Source organism: Silurus aristotelis (genome assembly GCF_946808225.1).
Source record: "Silurus aristotelis genome assembly, chromosome: 17".
Lineage (NCBI taxonomy): Eukaryota > Metazoa > Chordata > Actinopteri > Siluriformes > Siluridae > Silurus > Silurus aristotelis.
Window position 1 is genome coordinate 15055682 of NC_139590.1, and position 23885 is coordinate 15079566.

Genomic DNA, 23885 nt, shown 5'->3' on the forward strand with positions numbered 1-23885 from the left:
GCCTTGTAAATCTGATGAGAGAATGTCATGAGTTTGCCAAGTTGTGATCAAAGCTAAATGTGTCTAATTCAGACAATCTGAAATATAAAACAGTTTTGGGAAGTTGATTTTTTACATAATTCCATACATTTTCTTTTATAGTTCGAATGCAGTCAGTATTTTTTTTGACTGGTGCTGTATATTTAAGAATGGATTTACATACTTGGAACATATACACTTAAGTACAAGTCATTTTCAGGTTAAAAAAACTTCAGTGAATCAGTCATTTGTCACTACAAACATGTTTAATAGGATTACTATACATAATGATTCATAATAGTAAGAATTTAGCTTTGCAATTTTATTAAAATCAAAATCGAGCTCAGGTGCATCTCGTTTTCACTGATCATCATTGAGATGTTTCTATCGTAACAAATCGTATCAAATCACAGATCCGGAGAAGCTCACAGCCAAGATGATAAAGGAGTGGCTACTGGACAAGTATGTGAATGTGAAAAGAGAACCCAGACTTGAACCTGATTAAGGTTTTGCAACAAAACCATTTGTGCCAATGTTGTTTTAACAAAGTATTGAGTAAAAGCTGTGACTAAATTTTCAAGATTGAAAACAAACTTCCTTCACATTGTCATTATGGGATCTTTGTTGTAGAATTTTGAGGCAAATTAATGAATTTAATCCATTTTGGAATAAGGCTGCTAACATAAAATGTAGAAAAAGCGATGCGCTGGGAATATTTCTGGATGCGCTGTAACATAGTTCAGGTGAAAAATACATTGGTAATAGTTGTATTCGTAATGTAACTATAAATCAGACATGCAAAAACTAAACTGTTAGTGGTTAAATTCAAAACAGCTCAACACTTGGTTGCAGCAGTGTGAAATGCAAGTTGTAATAAATATCATGGAAATCCTAATCACTGTAGTTTCCAGCACTAAAATGAAATTGAGCGCTGACTCGTATTCAGTTAAATACGTTTTCCTGACACAACTGACTCAGCTTATTTTAAGAATAAAAAACTTTTGTCAAGGATTTTGTTGAAATTTAAACCATAACATTTTTGCTCAAAATGACTTACACATCACACATATCCATTACAGTATCCAAGTTCCGATTATTAATGACATGCATAAACTTCTGCATATAAGTACAGTGCTTGGAAAAAGTATTTGCTCCCTTTCTGTTTTTTTTTATTATTGTTTTTGCATATTTATCACACTTGAATGATTTAGATCTTCAAGCTAATTTTAATATTACACAAGGATAAACCAAGTAAATACAAACTGCAGCTTTTAAATTATTTCATCTATTAAGAAAAAAGCGGACCAAATCTGCCTGGTCCTATGTGAAATAGTGTTTCCATAGACCTAATAACTGGTTATGCCACCCTTGGCGACAACAACTGCAACCAGACGTTTGGGATAACTGGCAATGATTCTTCTACATCTCTAGGAAAGAATTCTGGCCCACTTTTCTTTGAAGCCACATTGGAGCGTTTTCAAGCATGAACAGCCTATTTAAGGTTATGCCATAGCACCTCAATCGAGTTTAAGTCCGGATTTTGACTTGGCTACTCGATCATGGATGTTGCAAATTTAAATTCCTGCATGGTAATACTTCCTATGAAATATGATTTCCCAAAATTTTGTCCACTTTTTAAACAAGTAGAACTCAACTGTTAACAAGGAAGCCTTCAGCACCAAGTCTAGATCTTGTTACTAATTTGTATGCTCTTACTATATAAATAAAACCGAAAGGAAGCAATAAAAGAAAAAACATATTGGACCCTGACCTTGGTGGTGTTTAACACCATTTTATAATCTTTTCAATATCACAGGCTTTTCACAGTAATAATTACATATTAATCCTAAAATGTCATTCGACCACTAGTTCCTAAGATAACACCTTCTTGAATGGAGGTTCAGGTGAGTGCATACATAGACAACCAAAAACATAAAGGTGATGAAAGTCTAAAAATGGAGACCACTTGTTTGGAGATATACACAACAACTAACCTTTTCGGATGACTTATAATGTCAGCCCAGTCTCATCCACATCTGCAGCCTTGCCATGAAAACTGTCCTAGAGATGAACTTGTGTGTGTGATCTTGATTGCACCATTGCAGAACAACTTTGGAGTCTCGGGGGTTTGGGGCCAAGTAGTTTTCTATGGCTCCAATACACTCTCTTCATGCCTCTGCTTTTGGAACTGCAGTCCTTCTACCTTGCCTTTACCTTTCATCTGAACTAGGAAAGCCTTAAAAGCCTTTTTTTTCCATCAGGATTTAAACATAGTCCAAAGCTCCATACCGCCATCAATATATGAGAGAAGTTCTTTTATAATTGTGATTTTGGTCAATCTTCCACTGAAATACTCTGCAGCATGGATCATCTTGGTTTTCTATGTAGGTGGTAGCTCAGTGGTTGGGCATTGGGCTTTGGATTGGAAGGTCACAGGTTCAAATCCCTCCACCACCATGCTGCCGCTGCAAGGCTTTAAAACCCTTCCCTGTTCAGTTGTAATTCGGTCTGGATAATGACGTCTGCCAAATGCCATAAATGTAAATCTGGGCAATTCATCTTGTTTAATTAATTTTAATCATTTTGATAAATTCTGCCTTAATCTGGTAGTTTTTACAACAGTTGTAACAAAACAATAATTGTATTTTTTTAATTAATAATTAATTGAAAAACGTTTTGTCTTCTGAGAAACCCTGATGCTTTGTCAGAGAGCAATGTCGGAAATTTCACAGAGCACCCATTAAATGCATACTGCTGTTCAAGACCTTATAATAGCAGCTGTATTATAATCAATGTGGAATCACAACGTGGATTTACAACAATTATTGATCATTGACCATGGTGTTCTAGTTTCAAGTTCACATCAGTGTTTGTTATTGACAAACTGATAAAATGGACATTTCTATCCACCCAATACACCCCTCCTATTTTTCCACCATTTCCCACATGAGCATTGAAGTTTTTCAAGAACACTTTAGAGTAATTAGGAGGTATCATCTCTTCATCGCTTTACCGCTCAGTTCTGGTAGGAAATCTAAAGTAGAAGAGAGACAACACAAGGTTAGGATTTTTGTTAATCTTTGATGGCGTTATGATGGCAGCGCTGAGCTCTGCCATTCTTCTGTTTTCGTCTGTTTGTTCTGTGTTTAGTCATTGTCCATTTTTGCAGTTTTTGATTATTCAGACATTTTGTTGGACATTTTTGTCGGAGACTTTTAACAAAGCAAACTTTTCCCGTAAACTGCAGCACTTTACATGTCCTACCAGAGACAGTAATATATTGGATCACTATTACACCCCAATAAAGGATGCATATCACTCTGTCCCACAAGCAGCTTTAGGGCTGTCTGAACAACCTACAGGCAGAAACTGAAATCAGCTAAACCTGTACTAACGACTGTTAAAAGATGGACTAATAAATCAGAGCAGAATTTACAAGCCTGCTTCGACTGCACTGATTGGAGTGTTTTGAAGCAGCAGTCACCGATCTGGATGAGCTCACGGAGACTGTAACTTCATATATCAGTTTCTGTGACGATATGTGCATCCCTACCAGGTCATTCTTTTCATTCAATAATGATAAACTGTGGTTTACTGGGGGAACTCAAACAGCTTTGTCATGCCAAAGAGGATGCTTACAGAAGTGTGGATAAAATCTTCAATAACCAGGTAAGGAACAAAGGAGATTAGATTGGCAAAAAAAACTTATTAAAAACTGGTCTTAATGATGCCTGTTGCTCTCATGACTGTAATCATGAAGTAATTTGAAAGACTGCTCCTGGCCTACCTGAAGGACATCACTGAACCCTTGCTGGATACTCTTCAGTTTGCCTACTGAGCAAACTGCATTATATTTTGCAACATCTTGATAGACCTGGGACCTACGTAAGGATCTTGTTTATAATCTTTACTTCGGCCTTTAATACCATAATTCCTGACCTTCTCTAAGCCAAACTTGCCCAGCTTTCAGTGCCCACCCATCTGTCAGTGGATCACCAGCTTCCTGACAGACAGGCAGCAGATAGTGAGGCTGGGCAAACTCACATCCAGATCTCTCACTATCAGCACTGGTGCTCCCCAGGGTTGCATTCTCTCCACTGCTCTTGCTAAAAAGGAGTTGCTAAAACAGTTCTACTCGGCCATCATTGAGTCTGTCCTGTGTACATCCATAACTGTCTGGTTGGTTCAGCTACCAAATCAGACATCAAGAGGCTACAGCGGACGGTCAAGACTGTTGAGAGGATTATTGGTGCCCCACTGCTCATCCTTCAAGATCTTCACACCTCCAGAGTAAGGAAAAGGGCTAAGATAATCACCTCAGACCCCACACACCCCAATCTCTTTGAACGATTGCCTTCTGGTCGGCGCTACAGAACACCCTCCACCAGAACAGCCAGGCACAATTTTTTTTCCCCACAGGCAATACTCAACCTGAACAATTCAAATATTCATAACAATATCAATGTCTGTACTTTCTCCGGCCACTAGAAGCGGCTGTCGCCAAGTAAAATTCCTTGTGTGTGTATACATACTTGGTAATAAAGCTATTTCTGATTCTGATTCTAAATGTACCATTGTGTGCATGTAGAGTCAGCTGTAAATAATTCAACCATATCATAGGCCTTTCCATCTTATATACAAATCAGGCTGGTTTCCCATTAGCAAAAAATGTTTGTTCCAGTTAAATAAATACACTTGCTCTTTCACAAAGTCAAGGACTTAACCTAAAGAGGAAAAATAGAACCTATGAACAAATTACCACTAAAAGACCCAACACTGTCTTTACTATCTACTATCAAACATGCTAACCAAGCAATTCCATGGTGAATTAGCCCATTTGCTTTTCATTTGCATACAAAATGCATACACCTTTCAAACTTCAAAATACATTAGATCTCAAAGCTGTTGGGGTTTGGGTTCTTATACCATCAGGTAGAGGTTAAAGGTAGTGTATGCCCACTGGGTTGAGTAATTCCTCTAATTGCTCCTTGCTTAGAAGAACAGTTGTACTAGTTGTATCAGCTCTGGAGCTTGTAAACTAATGTCAAAATCCTGAAAGAACATATTACAGAGAAAGTAGACACAGTACCATGGCATTCCCATTACCCCTGAAGGGTCCTCCTGTATCATGTTCCCTACATTGTGTAATGTAGGCTTAATGCATAGCAAATTACTCATGGCATGACATCATGCTAAAAAGGAGGGGTCCTAGAGATAGAAAATAAATCATGCAAGTATAAAAGCGTATCAAGAGGTGGCGCAGGATGGTCTGCAAGAACGTTGCAGAGAGAGAGAAAGAGAGAGAGGGGAGTGGGAGAGAAAGAGCGAGAGAGAAAGACGGCACTTAGCAGAGATCAGCACTGCGCCAGCAGCGCCTCCCACTCTCATACTCTCCCACAGCACCGGCATGGAGGCGGAAAGCCACGGTAAGAGCGCATCCTTTATAGCACATTCATGGTTCTTCGTGATGCAGAGTCGTGACTGATAGAATCGTCTCTTCTAGAAGCATGTAGCATAATTTTTTGTTCCTGTGGGGTTTATTTCTTTGCTTTTCTAAATGAGAAATAGCTTGAGGTGCATGCCAAGTTTTGGAGGATAGAAATCATCTCATCTATTAACAAATGCTAGAAAAGGCAGGAGGTGTGATTTATAAAATGATCTGATTCTGCATCATTCCATTTCTGTACAGTACTCAACCCAGGTCCTGTTTTATAATCACATTTAATAACCAGAATAGTTGTTTTTTTAGGGTTTACAACTCTGGTTCTGGAGTTTACCCGTCTTGCAGATTTGATGTTCATTGCTTGTCCTGCTCCCAATATACCTCATTCAACTTATTCACTAATTAACAGCACATCCTGTGTTGTCTTCCATGGAAGACAATAACATGCAACACAGGGTGCTCTAGGACCAGCTTTGAAAACCTGTGGCCTAGAACTTTGTGTAACTCCTCATATGCGATGCAGAGTTGTTTACAGCCGATGCCACAAACTGGCACTCCAGGCACTCCTGCTCTAATGTTTTACTGTATAATCCACAGTGGTTTACAGTATGATCATTTTATGGTCATAATGGCCATACTTTATTGCTCTGCTCCATCAAAGATGGAAAGATCTTAATTATTCATTGGTCAGCTTGCTGAGTGCACGAAGCAGCTAGGAATAGCACATCTCAGAATAGTCTGTGGTTTGCAGTGATCTGTTGCAGGAGATCCCATATCATAGATTTCTGCATGCTAATAGCTCCCGGATTTGATTTGTTATTTGGTGGCAATTACATATGAACGACTACAATTGTTTGGAACAAGAGTTGATCAAATGAATAAATGAAAATGTTTATATAAAAGTATTTATTGGGTTTTTTTTTTAATGCTTTTAGTTGAATTTATTGGTATCTTCTGGCTAAATCAGGCTTCAATGTTTTCAGAGGGCATTGAACACAACAGCAATTTATCAGCCACTTTATCAGGAACAACATAGTTATACTTGGCAAGATCCCAGTTTGACCAAAGAAAGAGTCTGTCCTTCATGGCATGCATTCTAGAAGGTGTTGGAAAACTTCTGGTCCATGCTGTACATTTCATGCTCAGTTGCTATTAAAAGGCACAGTGTGTACTGTGAAACTATTCTTCTCAACAAGCAGGACTTTTGGGCACAAGGCATATTGAAGCTATAGTCCACCTAATTCTGACCCTTCCATCTTGCATGTTGCAGCTGAAAATGAGATTGCGCATTTGCAAATGTCAGGCCTCAGAATCCTGTGCTTGGCTCGGGATTCAAGTTTTGTAACCTTTCTGCCAGATTGAACCAATCTGGCCACTCTTCTCTGACATCTTTTTCCACCAAGGACTTTCCATTTGCAAAACTACCACTCACTGCATGTTTTTTGCACCATAATGTGTAACAGTGGCAGACGAAGTACACAATCCATGTACTTGAGTTAAAGTAGAGATACACTCTGTAAAATATTACTGCAGTTAAAGTATACGTGCTCCCTTTAAACTTTCACTTGAGGAAAAGTACAAACGTATTTGCCTTCAAATGTGCTTAAGTTTTCAAAGTACTATGATTGATTATGGTTATAATGTTCCTATTATAATTTCTGTCACAAGACTCGTACTTAATCACTGCAGTTCATGTGAAAAGACTCTGTTACTCTTAGCACACCAATCTATTAACGGAATGATATAAATTAGTCAAATACTGATTAATATCTATTAAAATGATCATTAGGCCCAAAACCTTTTTAACTATTTTAGAAAAGTCGTGCAAATAAGGCCACGGTTGTTAGAGTCAGGAATCATTTATTCATCTCAAAATGTTCTGTTTGCTGTTGAACTGTGGGCAAGTAGATACCATCGAGTGGCAATCAAAACAAGTTCAAAACAGAGTGTGTGCTCAACCCTAATTGGTGTCTTGCTGCGTGCTTGACCAGTTAAGTTTGTATCCACTCATAAATTTACATTCACATGCAAACACCTTTCTCCAGAGCGACGTACAAATGTGCTTTGAGTCTCTAGCAATGAATAAATCCACACTGGTACGCTAGATTACAAATTAAGATAAATCAGCCTACAACTTAAAAGGAACGACTGATTTTGCAAAATGTAGTGAAGAAAAATGTAAGATATTTAAAATGTTCTAAAGTTAAAGTAAATGTCTCCCTAAATGGAAATACTTCGTTACTGTCCTCTAGTTCTCAAATAATCAAACCTGCCCTCCTAGAACCACCATTTATGGCACTCCAATTCTGGCATGTGACATGAGCATTAATGGAACCTTTCAATCCTAATAAAGTGGCTAGCGAGTGAATATTTCATTAGAAAAACTCAATTCAACCTATTACACATGATTTTGATATAATTGACCCATTTGTGGATTTACATAGGATTTACATGTTCCAGGTTGTTTTGTGTATAAATAATTATATAACTTCTTGCCTGTTACAATAGAGAATAATCAACAGTTTGGGCCCCACCAAAATACACAACCCACTCTCCAACATTCACTAGAAGAGAAATTCATGTGCAATTCATGCTATTAATCCTCTAATATATTGTGAACATTACAGTAAGCAAAATGACTGTTTATCCTCAAATCTTTGACTTCCTGTGTCTGTTTTACCCCTTAAATGTTATGCAGTCGTCTCTCTCTCTGTCCATATCTCACTCACTGCTCTCCATTACAACATTCTGTAATCCTATAATTGACATTACGCCTTGAAACTCAAGCTCTAATCAGTTTTACTTGATATCCAGCATGCTCTCCTCTGGCTGTCTTGCTTCCATAGCCTAACCATTATCATACTGTTTTGATGGAACGGGTTCCATCAACGGGATGTAACCTGCTTGTTTTTATCCAATATTACCATTTTGTGCATCTGCATTTTCAGAACATTTTAGCCACTGCTAAGGGATGACATTTAGCTTCAAAACTATCTATGTGCAGGCATATGAGGTAAGCAATATTCTATAAACATGTGCATAGCCATTATATATAAATGAGTGAAGAAAAGATTAAGAACAACATAAAGTGTCTTACTATTGTATTGAGCAACCAAGATTTCATTGGTCAGTGATATATGATTTCTACAGCAAGTGTAATGAAAAATGAACACCATTCTTACTAAAGATCTTCTAGTTTGTGTTTATTTTTTATTTTTTTTATGAGGATGGTGGACACTGTTGCCTTATATCTCTCATAGGTGTTCAAATAGATTAAGATTTGGAGATTGTGATGGCCATACCACATGCTTTACTGAAAGGGATATTACTGGGTCATCCTAGCAGATACCTCTCCCACCAGGGTAGTGTTTATACAAAGAACAAAAATAGTGATTATCTGCAAATAACTTCTTAATAATTTTCCATGAGACCACACACTTGAAGGCAAAACAACAGTGTTTCCCGCAACCGCACACATACACACACACCCAATGCTAGTGCAGTTGTGTGGGTGTGTAGACTCTGTTTTTCCTTTTCAGCTATCTTTCAGTAATTATTGACTCAAGTCAGAAGTGTACATTTACATTACATACATTTCCACTTGCTTCAGAAAGGAGAGCATCAGTGATGATGTATATTGCAGTAGTACTTTTCACCTTGATAACAACACAAATGCTATGCTTTTTCATGTAGGCACATCACATCACATCAAATAAAATGCTTCCTGGTTTCTTTCTGTTAAAGACATAAAAGATTAATACAGCACAAAGAATTTTCTAGACAAACCGAGACTTACAGGTTTGACACTTAAGTAAAGCAGCAAATTAGCAAATTAGCTTGATCTAAAGCTTTGTTTAGCATGATTCTGCTGTTTCACTAAGGAAACTGTATCCGATTGCCCTGCCTTCCGGGTAATTTCTGCTTCTGAAGTCGTCCCCTGGGTCTATTTTCTCAAATGAATTCTTAAGAATCGTATACGGAAGTGTCATCTATAATCATATGACATGATAAGACAGTAATCAAACAGCTTGTCGTTACATTTTCTGAAACTTTGACAGGGAAGTTTTGGATTGAAAAATACTTTTTCCTTTCTTTTGTTAGGTAATTTCACTTTCTTACTATACATAAGTATTGGGCTATTTTCTTTTTTGTGAATGTATAGTTTACGTCAGTATTATTGAAAATGAATACAAATTTACAAGAAAAACCTTTTAAAGGATGACATTTTTAAACTAGACTTCACTAAACAGATATCAAGGACTATACGCAACATAGAATCAAATAGCAGAGATTAGCATCCAGTTGTGATAAAAATAAAAAAAATGTAAATAAAAATTATGTTAAAAATTGTGCTTTTCTGTCTATACTGAACAACCTATACTACACAGTGATATTAGTGTTATAGCTACCTGGCCTCGGCTCAGTCAAATGTAGCAAAACTTGTATAAAATGAAGCATCTCCTTTGCATGCAAAGAAGTATAGCACTTTTAGTAAAACAGATTGTCACAAAGCAGCTTTAAAAATATATACGAATTCAGGATGTACATTTCAAATGTATAAGTGTATCTCTAATGTTCAGGCCAAAGGCAAAGGCAACTTCCTAAAATGTGCAAGCTTTGAGGAAGGACCTTGAGAGGAACTGGACTCATCTGCATGATTTTGCAGTCGTAAATAATAAAACTCCCTTCTATTTAGTAAAATATGGACGTTTAGTAAAACAAATGGACGTTGTCTCAAAGCAGTTTTACACAGATAATGTGGTGATAAAGAATTAATAAGATATTCTTTATAAGTACGTTTGTCCCTGATGAGCCTGTGGTGACTGTTGCAAGAAAAAAAAAAACCCGAGATGGCATAAGGAAGAAACCTTAAGAGGAACCAGAATCAAGAGGGAACCTGTCCTTAACTAGGTGGCACCGAATGTCCATTTATTACAGCTACATTGTAGCAGACTGTTGACATTAAGTACAGTCCAAATCCATCCTCAAAGCTCGTGTGTTACTCCATAATTGCATGGATCCCCTGGCTGCACAGATCCAAGGAGAGGAAAGGAGAGGAAAGGAGAGGAAAGGAGAGGAGAGGAGAGGAGAGGAGAGGAAAAACGAGAAGCAGGAACACTGGACACTGATACTTTAGGAGCATGTTCAACTCGACTGAGAAAGAGAGAGAAAGAGAGAGAGAGAGAGAGAGAGAGAGAGAGAGAGAGAGAGAGAGAGAGAGAGAGAGAGAGAGAAATATGAATTATTAAGTATCCTTATTGTTGTATAAAAGTTAGGGACACTGTGGAAGACTCGCTATAGCAGCATCACCAAAAGGGAGAACCAGAAGGTAACACTAACATGAGGGATCTCTGGGATAAGAGACCACCCACCACACCACCCTTAACAAACCTGTGTAAACGTGTGAGAGTGAGGGGATGACAGCCTACAAATATCCCAGTTCACCAAACACTCTACATCCATGATCCCTCCAGATCTGCTCCTTTACCTAAGAAAAATCTACTGATAAAAGACTTGTGTTTACAGCCTCCACTTGAACACTGAGACTTCTACTGTATAACTGTCAACTGTTCACTGATGGAGACATAAGACTTTATTTTAAGGTTGTCCATGTGGGTTATCTTCAGCAGCAGCAAGTTTTTTTAAATAATGAGAACTCCAACCAGTAGTAAAGCACCAGGATTGAGCATGTCTGGATAACACAGTTACCTTCTTTAATCATTATCCATAAGCATTTAATCCTGATCAGGTTTGTAGTATGTCCAGAGTCCATTCCTGGAACCATTTCTAATAAATAATAATCAAATATTAGTTGTGTGGTCAGCATACGTACAGAGAATTCATCATTTTTTTAGGCAATACAGCACTCATTTTGTTGAAAACAAAACAAATACAGTAATAAAATGAACTTTTTACACAAAAACATTGTATTTCTTTTCGCAATTCGCAATTGAAAAACAAAATGTATATTCGATATGGAAAGCAGAGAAAGAAGAAAATGGGTTTCTATCAAGAGCGAAACCAATTTATGACATTTCTTTATTTATTTAATCACACAGTAGTGTAGTCATCAATCTCTTACAGTACCAAATATGATGCTCTAAAATGCACAATATTCATAATCTAACAATGCCAAACTGGAAGTAAAACATGAATTTCATCTATGCACATAAAACAATATGATACAAAATGAAGCCACATATTCAGAGATGGCAGACAAACTAGTAGAACACAATACAGGGCAGAGAGGGTTGTTGGGGAATGTTCTGTAATCAGTGTCCACAAATATTGTGTGCAGCATAACAACATGAGGACTTCCGTCCCTCTCTTATTGCTTTTGAAAAGCACGTTCTTTCTCGTATATTTCTAACTTTTTTTAACTAATTAAATGTATTACTTTATTAACATATAAACTGAAGCCAAAATGTCGGATGAAGCCAGTGATGGATTACATGGTGATGGTTGATCAGTTATTTCATATCCGGGTTGTTTAAGAGTGCCACACAACCAAATGATTCACAAGTTTAAAAAAAAAAGATAGCTTGATCTATAAATTAGGTGTAATTTTCATTATTTTACATTTGGAGCAAAAAAAGATTTCCAACAGTTCAATCGAATTTTTAACCTTCAATTTAAGTACATTGTTGGTCTGAATACTAAACTGACAAATGCTTGAAAGACGACAGTATAGATCTCTTCGTAATAGTAGTACATTTAATGGCCACCAGGGGGAAACATTTTAGCGTTGTTTCAAACAAAGAGTCAAGAATTTTAGGGGTAGAGCCTTCAGGCAGATTTAGAACCTTGGAATCCAAACCACTATACCTCAAAAACAAACTGTGGTATAAATTATGACAAATTGGGCCTAATGTATTAGATCAGTAAAAAATGTACTAATACAAAGCAATACGACTATTATAACTAGCCTATTATAACTAGTATATTACACATATTACAGTATATTACGAGCTGCCACTCTTGAGCCCTTGAGCAAGGCCCTTAACCATCTATGCTCCGGGGGTCCCTTACGAGGGAAATATCAAGGTCCGTGACGCCGGAGTGACGTGGGGCCGCCTTTTCGTGGGCTCACCACCTGCAGGAGGGACCGTGAGGGACGGTGTTACACAATTTAATAAATGTATACAGGTTCATGGAATTCATTATCTAAATCCCTGATTAAGTATTTCTAGTTGAAGGGACATGGAATAAAAACAGGATCAATGCATTATTCAACATTCTCATGGGTTTCAGTGTTTTTGAAAAGTAGAAGTGCACAAACAAATGTGAAGCGTGAAACACTGGCCGAGTCAGAGGGAAATGGACATTGTGTTTTCTTCTCCTTTGATGTGGTCCAACATCATGACCTCATGATTTTATCTTTAGTTCTTTTTTACAGTCTCTCTTTCTCTCCCATCTTGTGTGTCTTTTTTTTAATTTATCCTTCAACCTAAAAAACAAATGTTTTTGTCATAACATTCTGTCTCTCTATGTTTCTCATTGTCTACCTGCAGTTACCAGATTTTCTGTATATTTCTGTTCACCAGGTCTTTTCCACAATCCCAGCAGTTCACTGTTTCTATACTCTATCACAAGAACTCTGAGCATAATGCACATTCACAGTATATGACTTCAAAATATCATTACGTTTTTACTAGAATGCAACCAGTAAAACTGATCTAACTCTGATCTAATGCTAAACAAATACATGTGAACCTCATTTTGTAATGTTTATAATCTTATAATAGGGCTGGAGCTAAAGGAAGAACAGGCAATTGCTTAGGGCCTCCTGCTTGGATGAGGGGCCTCCATAACTGTAACAAACCTGTACTGTACACTAGTTCACCAATCAAGATGGACAGCATAAGACAAGGATCTAAAAGAAGAGATACAGGTGTATATATATAATAATATATAGGTAATATATTAGTGAGTAAAAGTACTAATGTATTTGCCTTTAAATGTACTTAAGTATCCAAAGTACTATATTAAGTAAAGTAAAGGGTAAAGTACAGATATGCGACAAAGCTACTTAAGTACATTAACGAATTACATTTACTTTGTTACTGTCCCCCACTGTTGAATATAAACAACTGTCACTCATCTAAAGTGGAACCGGTTATTATCACAGTTTATTATATAGTTTCCACCGTGTGAATGCATTTGGGTGGTGCTGAAACGAATGCACCCCTCTGAGGTTTCTAAGCGAGAAGCTAAACAGGCACGCAATAAAAACGCAGCCTGTGATGCAGCTATGTAAGATGTCATCATGTATTTTGGATTATAAAGTATTACTAAAAAAAATGGAGCTTTATTCTGCCAATTTGCATCAACGCCATTTAGAGATGAATTATTATTTGCAGCCTGTTTATTCAAAATTGTGAGAGCGCCGTGACGACTTTAAAAACACTAAACAAAAGGTCACATTTTGTAAAGAAAAACAGCAATCGCTGATGCTAGATGAAAATTATATTTTACCCCATTTTACTGTAAAGGGTAGGCAGAAATGTGCATTATCCAAATAGTGGGAAAGTGTGTTATTATAAATAAATTACTTAACAAATTACTGAAAGTCCTGGGTGATTTAGTCAGTGTGTTTATGTGAGATATTTATAATACAATTATAATTGTAAAGCTATTCAAATTTGCATTTTAAAATAATGAGAAAAAGCCAATTATTATAAGCAAATTATTATTTTACATTGTAGCCTAGCTAAAAACATGTCTTGGCAAGAAAGAGAACGGATCCAGATGACCTTTCATACCTTTTTTCTATATTTTTTTTTTTGGTGTTGACCTTTTAATTAATATACACATATATGAAAAATAAAGTAAGTATAAAAGTACTGAAAACAGGTTTTGTATAAATAAAAGGTTATATATATTATTTTTGTTATATTATTATATAATATTAATATTTAATGCTTGAGCATGAGCTACATTTATATTCAGAGTCAAAACCAAATATTAATGACCAAATCCCAGTAGTAACGTGTCCATAAGCTGCTCTATTATAAAACTGTTCTGAAGGGTCCTCAAAGGCATCAAAGCATTTTGAGGCTTCATCAAAAGGCTTAAAAGCTTAAAAAGTGATATAAAATGTGAAGGGATGGGTATGTGGAGTGATGACTGAGACCTTCATGAACGATCCACTGTGAAGGAAACTGCATTATTTATATCAAAACTAATCATTGTGCGTAGGTTTTCAGGTTTGTGTGTTCAGCGTAGACTAATGTTTTCACCTCAGTGTCCACCATACACCCTGGTTCTTGAACATTTATTTCTAAAATATGAGCAAATTGCCTATGCCACCTGTTGCCAAGCAACAACACCATCTTCATTAATGCCTTATTTTTTTATTAGTCTTAACTGCTGAAAGAGCTGGTGGAAAAAAGACCCTGAAAGATGAGTCAACTGTGAAGCATAGTGAGAAACGAGACACGTCATTTAAGCATTCAATTAAAGACCACAATAATAAAAAAAAAAAAATCTAATTGGGTTTCCGTAAGATACTTCTTACCACATTTTTCCTTGTTCTGATAAATGAGTGGGACTCTTTTCTTTATCTTCGTGTGTGCGTGTTGTGTAATTTCTAGTGAAGACAGAAAATGTTGAGTGGGTTGTGCCACATTGTGTAAAATAGTATGCTGACTGTAGCACAACCACAATGACGTGTATGTTTTTCTGACAAGGTATGTGTTGATCTTATAGTACACTGCATATTTTATGTAGTCGTTTAGCAAATCAGAAGAGAATCGAGGCAGAGAGAGAGAGAGAGAGAGAGAGAGAGAGAGAGAGAGAGAGAGAGAGAGAGCAACAGAAGAGGAGGCAGAAAGAGCACTCGGTTTAAAACCCTGTACAGATAGAGAGGAAGGCTGCGATTGCAGAGATCTGTACAAGGATTTCCACACACTCGCTGTCTCACAACATTCACTAAGACTTACACAAGAGGACATGAGCAACCATGGAGTAACCAGCTGAAAGTCCTCCACAATGGCCACTGAACTGTATTTCACACACACTTATTTTCTGACAGTTTAAAATTGGAGACGAGAAAGAGGACGTCACAGGAGAGGCGAGAGTGAGGACGAATTTATTGTGGTGGCAAAAAAAACTAATCACTTTCATAAAGCAAAGTAATGGGGACAGTAGGTGAACTGTGTGTGTCCAGCCTACAGGCTTTCATGTATCCGCCAGTGGCGATCCCATCTCCAGGTAAGACATGGAGGAATAGAGATGGCAGAGAAAGTGCCAATGTTTATTCTTAGTATTTGTGTATAAGTGTTTATACTAAAGCTCTTATCAGCTTACAGCATAATTTCTGCCTCTACCTTTTTACTATCTATATAGTGTGGATCGTTGTAAAGTTTCTGTGGGCTTTGGAAAGCCAAACAATGAAAAACATGTTAAATCATGTTAAAGCTGATGGATGGAGGTGTGATATATATTCGTGTGCTATATGCAGTTTATTGATAAAGGTTTTTTAAACAAGTGACAAAAAAACAACAAAAAAAAAACAAAAAAACAAAAACTAAATGAATATTTCTGTTGACTCTTGAATATTTGGAAAATTATTTGAACTGATATACAGTGACACTTGAAAACCATAAAGGAAAGGCAAAACAAGGACATATCAAGGACTGATATTATAACATAAGTATTTCTGTTTTAAATAATTTAACCTTTACATTTTTTTACTGTTTTATTCAAAAGGCACACAGAAGTGCATATACATTAAAGTGCACATACAGGAAGTGTGTCCATGTGTAGGAATCTTTCATGCATATGTGCTTCCTGCATACATTTTTTGATGTATAAGCTACTAAATGCACTGGTTTCTGACAGGAAAATCTTTTTTGAAGACTTTGACACAATCCGCTTTTTTACCTCAAGATATAGATTTGAACATACATGGAAATGTAGAGAACCAATTAGATTGCACCCTCTGAAGATTTGAAACTTTTCACAAGTCAACAAGTGCAACAGGAAAGTGTGAGACAAGTTTAACTGTGAATATGTGAAACTGTAAAAAAAAAAAAAGCCACCCTGTCACACAATATAGTAGACATACAATCCTTAACGGTCTCCAAAATGTATTTTAAATTGAAATGTAATTTTTTTACTTCAGTTAACAGTTTCATAACCCACAATGCACTAGGTCGCTAACTATCGTACCCTAATTTAATGCAACTCTATTATATAGCTGGATTAAACTCTGGAAAATGCAAAAGGAGGGCAGTGTGACATTTATCATTTGTTAGAAATTGTTAAAAACATCTTTTGATTTCAATAATAAAACATAATAATAGAATAATGAAAGTGCAGCAACGACAAATAAATAAGCACCAGAAGCGCTTTGCAAATGGATTTAAATATAAACCGTAGTGTTTCCGAGTGAAATCTTGGGTTTTTGCGCAACCTGAAACACATTTTCTCAGATGTATTTTGGAGGCTTTTCCATTTCAAAACATCTCGAAATGATTATCGTTTCAATTTGGTTAGCCTTCGTTCTGCAGAAAGGTAAAGAGAACAGAGCTATTAAGTCCTTAAATTGAACTTGCCTGATAAGCCTAGATCTCTTAAGATTATGTTTCTGGTTTTGGCTGCCTCCAAGAAATGCTAGAAGCAAACAGCTTTGTTTTCTTATGCTCATCAGATGCACATGTTTGGAAGACCTTGTCACCTTTAATCACTGGCTCTGCATTTCAGCTGCACAAAAGGCATAGGGGCTGTTTACTGCCCATCATTTGGCCACCCGAGCTTTAAATGGTTGCTTTCTACTTCGAAATAATGCAGGAAGCAGTCCACAAACAAAAACAGGACATTACATTTGTTCTTGCGAACTGATTGTTGCTTCTTGCTGTCTGTGTTCAGAAAGACAAATTAAAAGTTTACTGACAGCATGGCTGGTCGAGGACAATAAGAGAAATGGAAAATCGCACTAGATAGTGGTTAGGTTTGTGGCAGCGTATGTTTGTGCAGCAGGAAGGCACTGTTCCTCAGAGAGCGGTAATTTGGGGCTGTCTGATAGCTATGCTTTCATCGAGGGTGGACATGGCTTCGGGGGCTGTGTGTTACAGGAACATAATGAGCTGCTACACAGAAGCCAAGCTGATGTGATTTTTGCCACTCGAATGGGAAAATATGATTGGACTACTGGAGGCTTTTATGGGCTGAGGTCAAATATGTCTAATCTAATATTTTTCTGTAAAAGGGTTCTTTCCACAGTTTGTCTCCAATTTGGTCATGTGCCAGTTTCCACCCAGCTGACAGCTCTACCATTTCACTAAGCAATAAACACCTGTTAACCAATGCTTCCTCTACAACATACATGAGCTCAGATTCATTAGTAGCACTCTGATCGACTGGAGAATATAACATTGTCTCGCCCTGTACAGATAGTTGTAGATAGTTTACTTCTATTCTTTATTTTTTTTTTTAATTTAAATTATTTTAGAGTGAAACATTGATCCAGAGACCTCTCATTTGTTGTTCAGTTTGCTCATTTATATTAAAAGGACATACTTTATCTAAAGGTGATTTAAGTGTACATAATTCCTAGGTGCTGATGGAGTGACAAAAAACTGAGTATCTCTGTCTATAATTAGCCAGATGTAGCCAACTAAAGGCTAATTATTGGCAGCATTTTGTACTTAGTGCTGATCTATATAAATTAGGACATATATCTGAGACCTTTTTCAAGAACTTTTTCCCCTAAACAAATTTGATTATGCCAAAAGTCAATATGTACGACTTGAACACAAGAATGGGCCAGAAAACTGACCTGTAGTTCACTAGAACACAGTCTGATATGCTCCAGGAGAACTCAACTGGGGCCAATGCCATGCCTGAAAGCCATTCATAAGAGACTCAGAGCTACTTCAAAGAGAATCCATTGCAATTGAATCCAGACTGGGATCCCCAAAGCTGACTTTCAAAGTCTGTTTGGTGTCTGTCACCTCATCCTTTTTCCATCCACGCTTTGCATTTGGTTTAGACATTATGGATGAAAAAGTTCGGCATCTTTTCCTACAATTAATTAAAAAGATAATGAGTGGATACATTGTTTACTGCATTACTTAGCATCCGTTTTTGCCATGTTAATTATGTTATTAATTATACAGCCAAACGTATGTGTACACCTTACCTTCACACCCATATGAGTCTTGCCATATAACATTTAATTGTCTAGAATATTTTTAGCATAAGTGTAGCATTAAAATTCATCTTCCCTGGAACTATAGGGTCCAATCTTGTTCCAGCATGGCATGGCATTGCATAAAGCTAGCTTCATGAAGACATGGTTTGCCAAGGGGCGATGTGGAAAATCTCAAGTCGTCTGAGCCCTGATCTCAACCCCACTGGACACCGTTGGGAAAAGTGCTTGCCAGGCCTCCTCACCCAACATCAGTGTCTGAGCATACTAATGCTCTTATGGATGAGCACATATCCCTGCTGCCACACATTAAAATTGAGTGGAAAGCATTTCCAGAAGAATGGATGTAATAGCAAAAACAGCCATCTCTAGGTTAATACCCAAAGTTTTGGAATCAGCACATATGGGTGTGACAGTTAGGTGTCCACATGCTTTTGGCCATACAGTACATCTTATTAATAGTAGTGTGGGAATTTCCCCTTCAGCACAGTCTGTGTGTGCAGTAATTGAGAAGTCTTGACATTACCTGTGCCTGAATAAGATCTGAGCCTAGTCATTACTGACTGATGAAACGTTTGAACTCTTGCTGTGTTGTTGGATTTTTCTTTGGAGATCCCTTTAGCCTTGGTGATCATTTAACTACAGAGACCACCTTTTTTCGATTTCAGTAATGAAACCTGATATATCAGTCAATACCAATACCCATCTAATATTGTATTTTCTTAAAGCTTAGATTTTCTTTTTTAACTGAAATGATTTGCACTTAAACTCTTTCACACATAAAGCATTTACACTGCAAATATGACCTAAAATAAAAGAAAGAAAAATAAAATTATGAATAGAATAAAAATCAATTCAAAGAACTTTTCTTTTTATGCGCATTATTCCCTGTTCTAAAAATATATATATATTTTTTTATAGAATTTGTTGCAGCGGTTTATATCCAATATTAGATATTGGAAGGCGTTATTGCCTGAACTTTAGCGTTGTATGAAACACGACATGAACGGAGCGTGTTTGTTAAGCACATTTATGTGGAATTTGGAGCATTGATTCATAGACTTTTGCTGGGATTGGCTTCAGCAAATTATTTCACACTCCGGACATAAAAGCTTGATTCATTAGATAACATGCACCCATGAAAGCATGCATTAGCTGCTTCAGCATAAGCAACCCAGTCTTCTAGTGAAGTGTACCAAATGATTGTTTCTATCAAAGATAACAATTCAGCAGTTACAACAAAAAAAGGAAACCTCTTTTTAATTTTACTTGAATGTCAAGATACTTATTAGTATACATTTATATATCACTATTATCTGTAGGAGAATACATCATTCTCTGTAATGTATGCATTTCCAAAAAAACTACATTTCAAGAAAAATGTGTGACACATTGCAGTGGCCTCTGGTTTAATCAGACATGTTCATGTTTACATAGGTATGGTCCAGGTTTTTCCCTTTTTTCAGTTTTTTAGAGAAATTGTTTAAACAGAAACACTAAAAAGCACCGATGTAACCAGACCTGATTTACAGGTGCAGGTATGACAGCCGGTTGAGTTAGAACTGAGATATCAGGATGATTATATGCAGCTAAATATAAAATTTGCTAAATATATATAAATATGAAGGCGGTTTTAAAGTCAAAGCATTGACATACAAGTTAGAGAATAGCCACTTGATAAAAAATCAGTGTTAGTAATGAAATATTACTTATGAGAATAAATAGACATCTGTGAAACTTTAAATTCTAAACATATGCAGGCTTGCACTCAGCTGTCCATATACCTACTCTACATGAACAAAAGTTTGTGGACTCGTGACCATAAGATTTGTACATGATTTCTATACATCTAATACCACATTTATTTCACATTTACTATTATAATAATTAACCAATGTTCTGGGAAGATATTTTAGATTGTGGTTGTAGAGATTTTTGCTTATTCAGGTTGTTAGTCAGGTAGTGATGTAGGGTCAGAAGAACTGAAGTGCAGTCAGTGTTGCATTAAATCAAAAAAGTCTTCAATAGGGTTCAGAGTTCAGAGCTTTATAGTTGGCCACTGAAGATCTTCTACTTCAACACATATAAACCATATTTTCAAAAAGCTGGCTTTGTGCACAGAATCATTGTCATGCTGAAACAGGTTTTGGCCTCAAGTGAGGGGTAATGTAATGCTATTGCATCCATTGACATCTTTTACCCTTGCGTGCTTTGGTATCAATTTTGGGAACAAGTCAGGTGTCTATATACTTTTGTCCACACACACACACACACACACACACACACACACACACACACACACACACACACACACACACAGTATATGTGTTTACAATTATATATATATATATATATATATATATATATATATATATATATATATATATATATATATATATATACTTATAATAATTTACATATAAAATGGTAAAGACAAATTCTGTATGCTTGAAATATCCCTACAATATACTTCATTCATTAAGGAAACTACTGAAGAAAACTTTTTTCAGACATTTGACCCTGATTTTTTCTTGATCTTGTTCAATGGACAGTCGGACAACCACAGGCGAAAAGACTCAGACTCCACCATCTTGTGGTGGTAAAAAAAAAAACTGCCTCTATTACAATGTTATGTAATTACTCAGACTCTCACATCCTTATTCCCAACAATGTGCACCTTTAGTGTTATATCTTTGTGTATAGGTCCAGACTTTCAATATGTGTCCAATTATCATTGGCATTTGTAAATCAATTCACACCCTTTAGTTCTGTGAGGCTGTTGAGCAATGTGGTAGTGTTCTGTGAAATGTCAAGGATAATGAGGATGTGTCGTGTTATTTCAGATGATACTTTAGCCCAGTATGGTCATTGAGTGTTCAGAATAATATATGCAATAAAAAAGCTTTAATTAGGAAAAAAAAGAAAAGTCGAATCATGTTTTATTTCTAGCTGTTACAACTTGCTGTCTTGTTATAGCAATGGTTAAAATGATGCTTAGTCAGAAGAACAATTTACTGTTTGTTATTTATGTCATATAAACAGATGTTGAGTAAGTAAAGCATTACAGGAAGGTCATAAATGATACCGCTGAGCTCTCCCTTCGTCCTATAAATCCCACATTCTTTGACAGTTCCTGTAACTTATTAGCAACGTGTAGAGAAAAACAAGGATTGTGAGGGTTTTCCCCAACCAGGTCATTAAATGTGGTGTAAAACTAGCACACGATATTATTTACCCAGTCTCTCCTACGTCTCTTATTCCCAGCAATGTGTCAGGCTTTACCCAAGTGACTTTTACAATAAAGACATGATTAAGGCAAACAAATTAAATTGCTTTTGTACAAATCTCAGTGGAATTGATTTTTGAGATATTCTGATGTGTCACCACGCCTCTGCTTGACACCACAAACTAAGAAATAAAGCCAAAAACAAGACATGAATTGAATCTAATGCATAATAATGAGTCATTTTTCTGAACTCTGCATGACTTTAGGCAATCACTCACTTAGTTTTAAGCTTTTATTGTTTCACTGCCTCATAAGTTTATGTCCTATTTTATAATGCTTAATGACATGTCCTGGGGTCTTTGGCTGTTTTTTCAGTATGAACCATAGTACAAGTAATTTATGTGCTTAAGGATCTACTTAAATGGTCTTTTTGTCTTTAAAATTTCATTTGCATCATTTATGTGACTTTAATAAACATATACTGTAATTTCTGGATAAAATGGGAGACAAGTATAATGCATATGATGCACCATTTCTGTGATACTTAGGGATCAGACACACTATCTGGCTTTGCTTGCTAATTTATAATACACAGTATGTAAAAAAAAAAAAAAAAAAAAAAATTTATTGTCACAAGCGAGGTTATTTTGGCAATTCTGCACTGCAACCATTAGGGGGCGATACAATTAAAGCCTAAGGTTGTGTTGCATGGCCAAATTGTGACCTTTTCATGATCTCAGTCTACATATTATACTGAATCTGTGACACTCTAACAGACAAGAGAAGCATTTTTATTTAAAGCTTTGGCAGGGTATCATTCTGTTATTTAAGAGTCAGAATCCAGACTAAGCATACACTTGATTAGTTGATTCTGAGAAACAGAGCTCTATGTGCTCTCATTAATTGAGAACATAACGCAAATGCCCTTTAATCGAAAAACAACAGTGTCCGCTATTTAAAATATCCCCTGAACCCTGAAAGTGAGGCAGAAACGCAGCCTGGGTGGAATGCTATTGCATCACAGGGTACTGTGTGACACATTTACATATATTCACCTAGGGCTAAGGATTTAAACGATATCAAAAATAACTTTGCTGGTGGGTTCAGCATTTTTTATTCCTTTCCTCACCTTCTGTTCAATGAGTACATTCGGAGGACAGTTAACTGAGATCAACACAGAAACACAATACTGCGGGTTTAAAAGCTCAGTTCATACTCTGAGGTAATGGTAGCTGCAGGACTCACAGGTTTCTTATTGTGTTACATTAAATGGCCCATATAGTGTAAAGTGTAAAGCTATGATCACATACAATATAAATAATTGGAAATTTTAATGTTTATTATGAATCTGCATTTAGCAATTTCTAAATCTTGGCCTGTAAACCTGGCCTTGTTCTGACACATTCTATTGCCATGCAATTTTAAGACATGGGAATGATATCTCACTATATTTTAGTGGTATAGCAGTTACATTGTGATGGACACATTCCTGAATATAATAAGAAGTGTCACAGCCTTGAGGAACAATAGAGGGGGAAAAGACATTCCTCAAATAGCCATGTGTGTATTTTGACAATGGCACGGAAAAGTGCACTGTGTGGGAGGTCTGAAGAGCTTTTAATTGCATTATCATTCTCATACATTTGGTAAAAATAAGATCTTGCAAGCGAATACATTCTCACGCCCAACTCGTCACATATGGATGCATTCGTCAGGACCCATCACTTTTTGACGTACTGGGAACCCCATTGGCGTAGTTTTTTAATGTGTAGGGATTCCCATAGACTTTTATAGAACTTTGAACCAGAGCCTGCGGTGTTGAAATTTGACGTGTTGAGTCAGCAGACTGCCCCGAGATCACATTTATCCGGCTCTCCAACTGATTTTTGATTTTGAAAAATGACACTAAAGGAGTATCCAGGGCTTAAAAAAAAATTACGCCTAAAGATCGCGATGAACCCGTCCATAAGTGGCGAGTCGGTAGTGAGAATGTGTAGGCAAGCCATGTTAGTATTTTTGTATATCATTGTTTGGGATGTTTGTGT

General features: G+C 36.6%; 1 protein-coding gene across 2 annotated transcripts in view; it reads left to right on the plus strand.

Annotated features, from left to right (window-relative positions):
- The first annotated feature begins 5348 nt into the window (after positions 1–5348).
- Positions 5349–23885, plus strand: part of cyth1a (cytohesin 1a) — a 57497-nt gene continuing 38960 nt past the window's right edge. Inside the window, exon 1 of one of the 2 annotated variants that reach the window (XM_083566362.1) lies at positions 5349–5444. In XM_083566362.1, the coding sequence (XP_083422488.1) occupies positions 5426–5444 (19 nt within the window). In that variant the 5' untranslated portion in view covers positions 5349–5425. Of the gene's footprint in view, positions 5445–15233; positions 15674–23885 lie in introns of those variants that run through there. The other variant, XM_083566360.1, reaches the window with a different exon arrangement.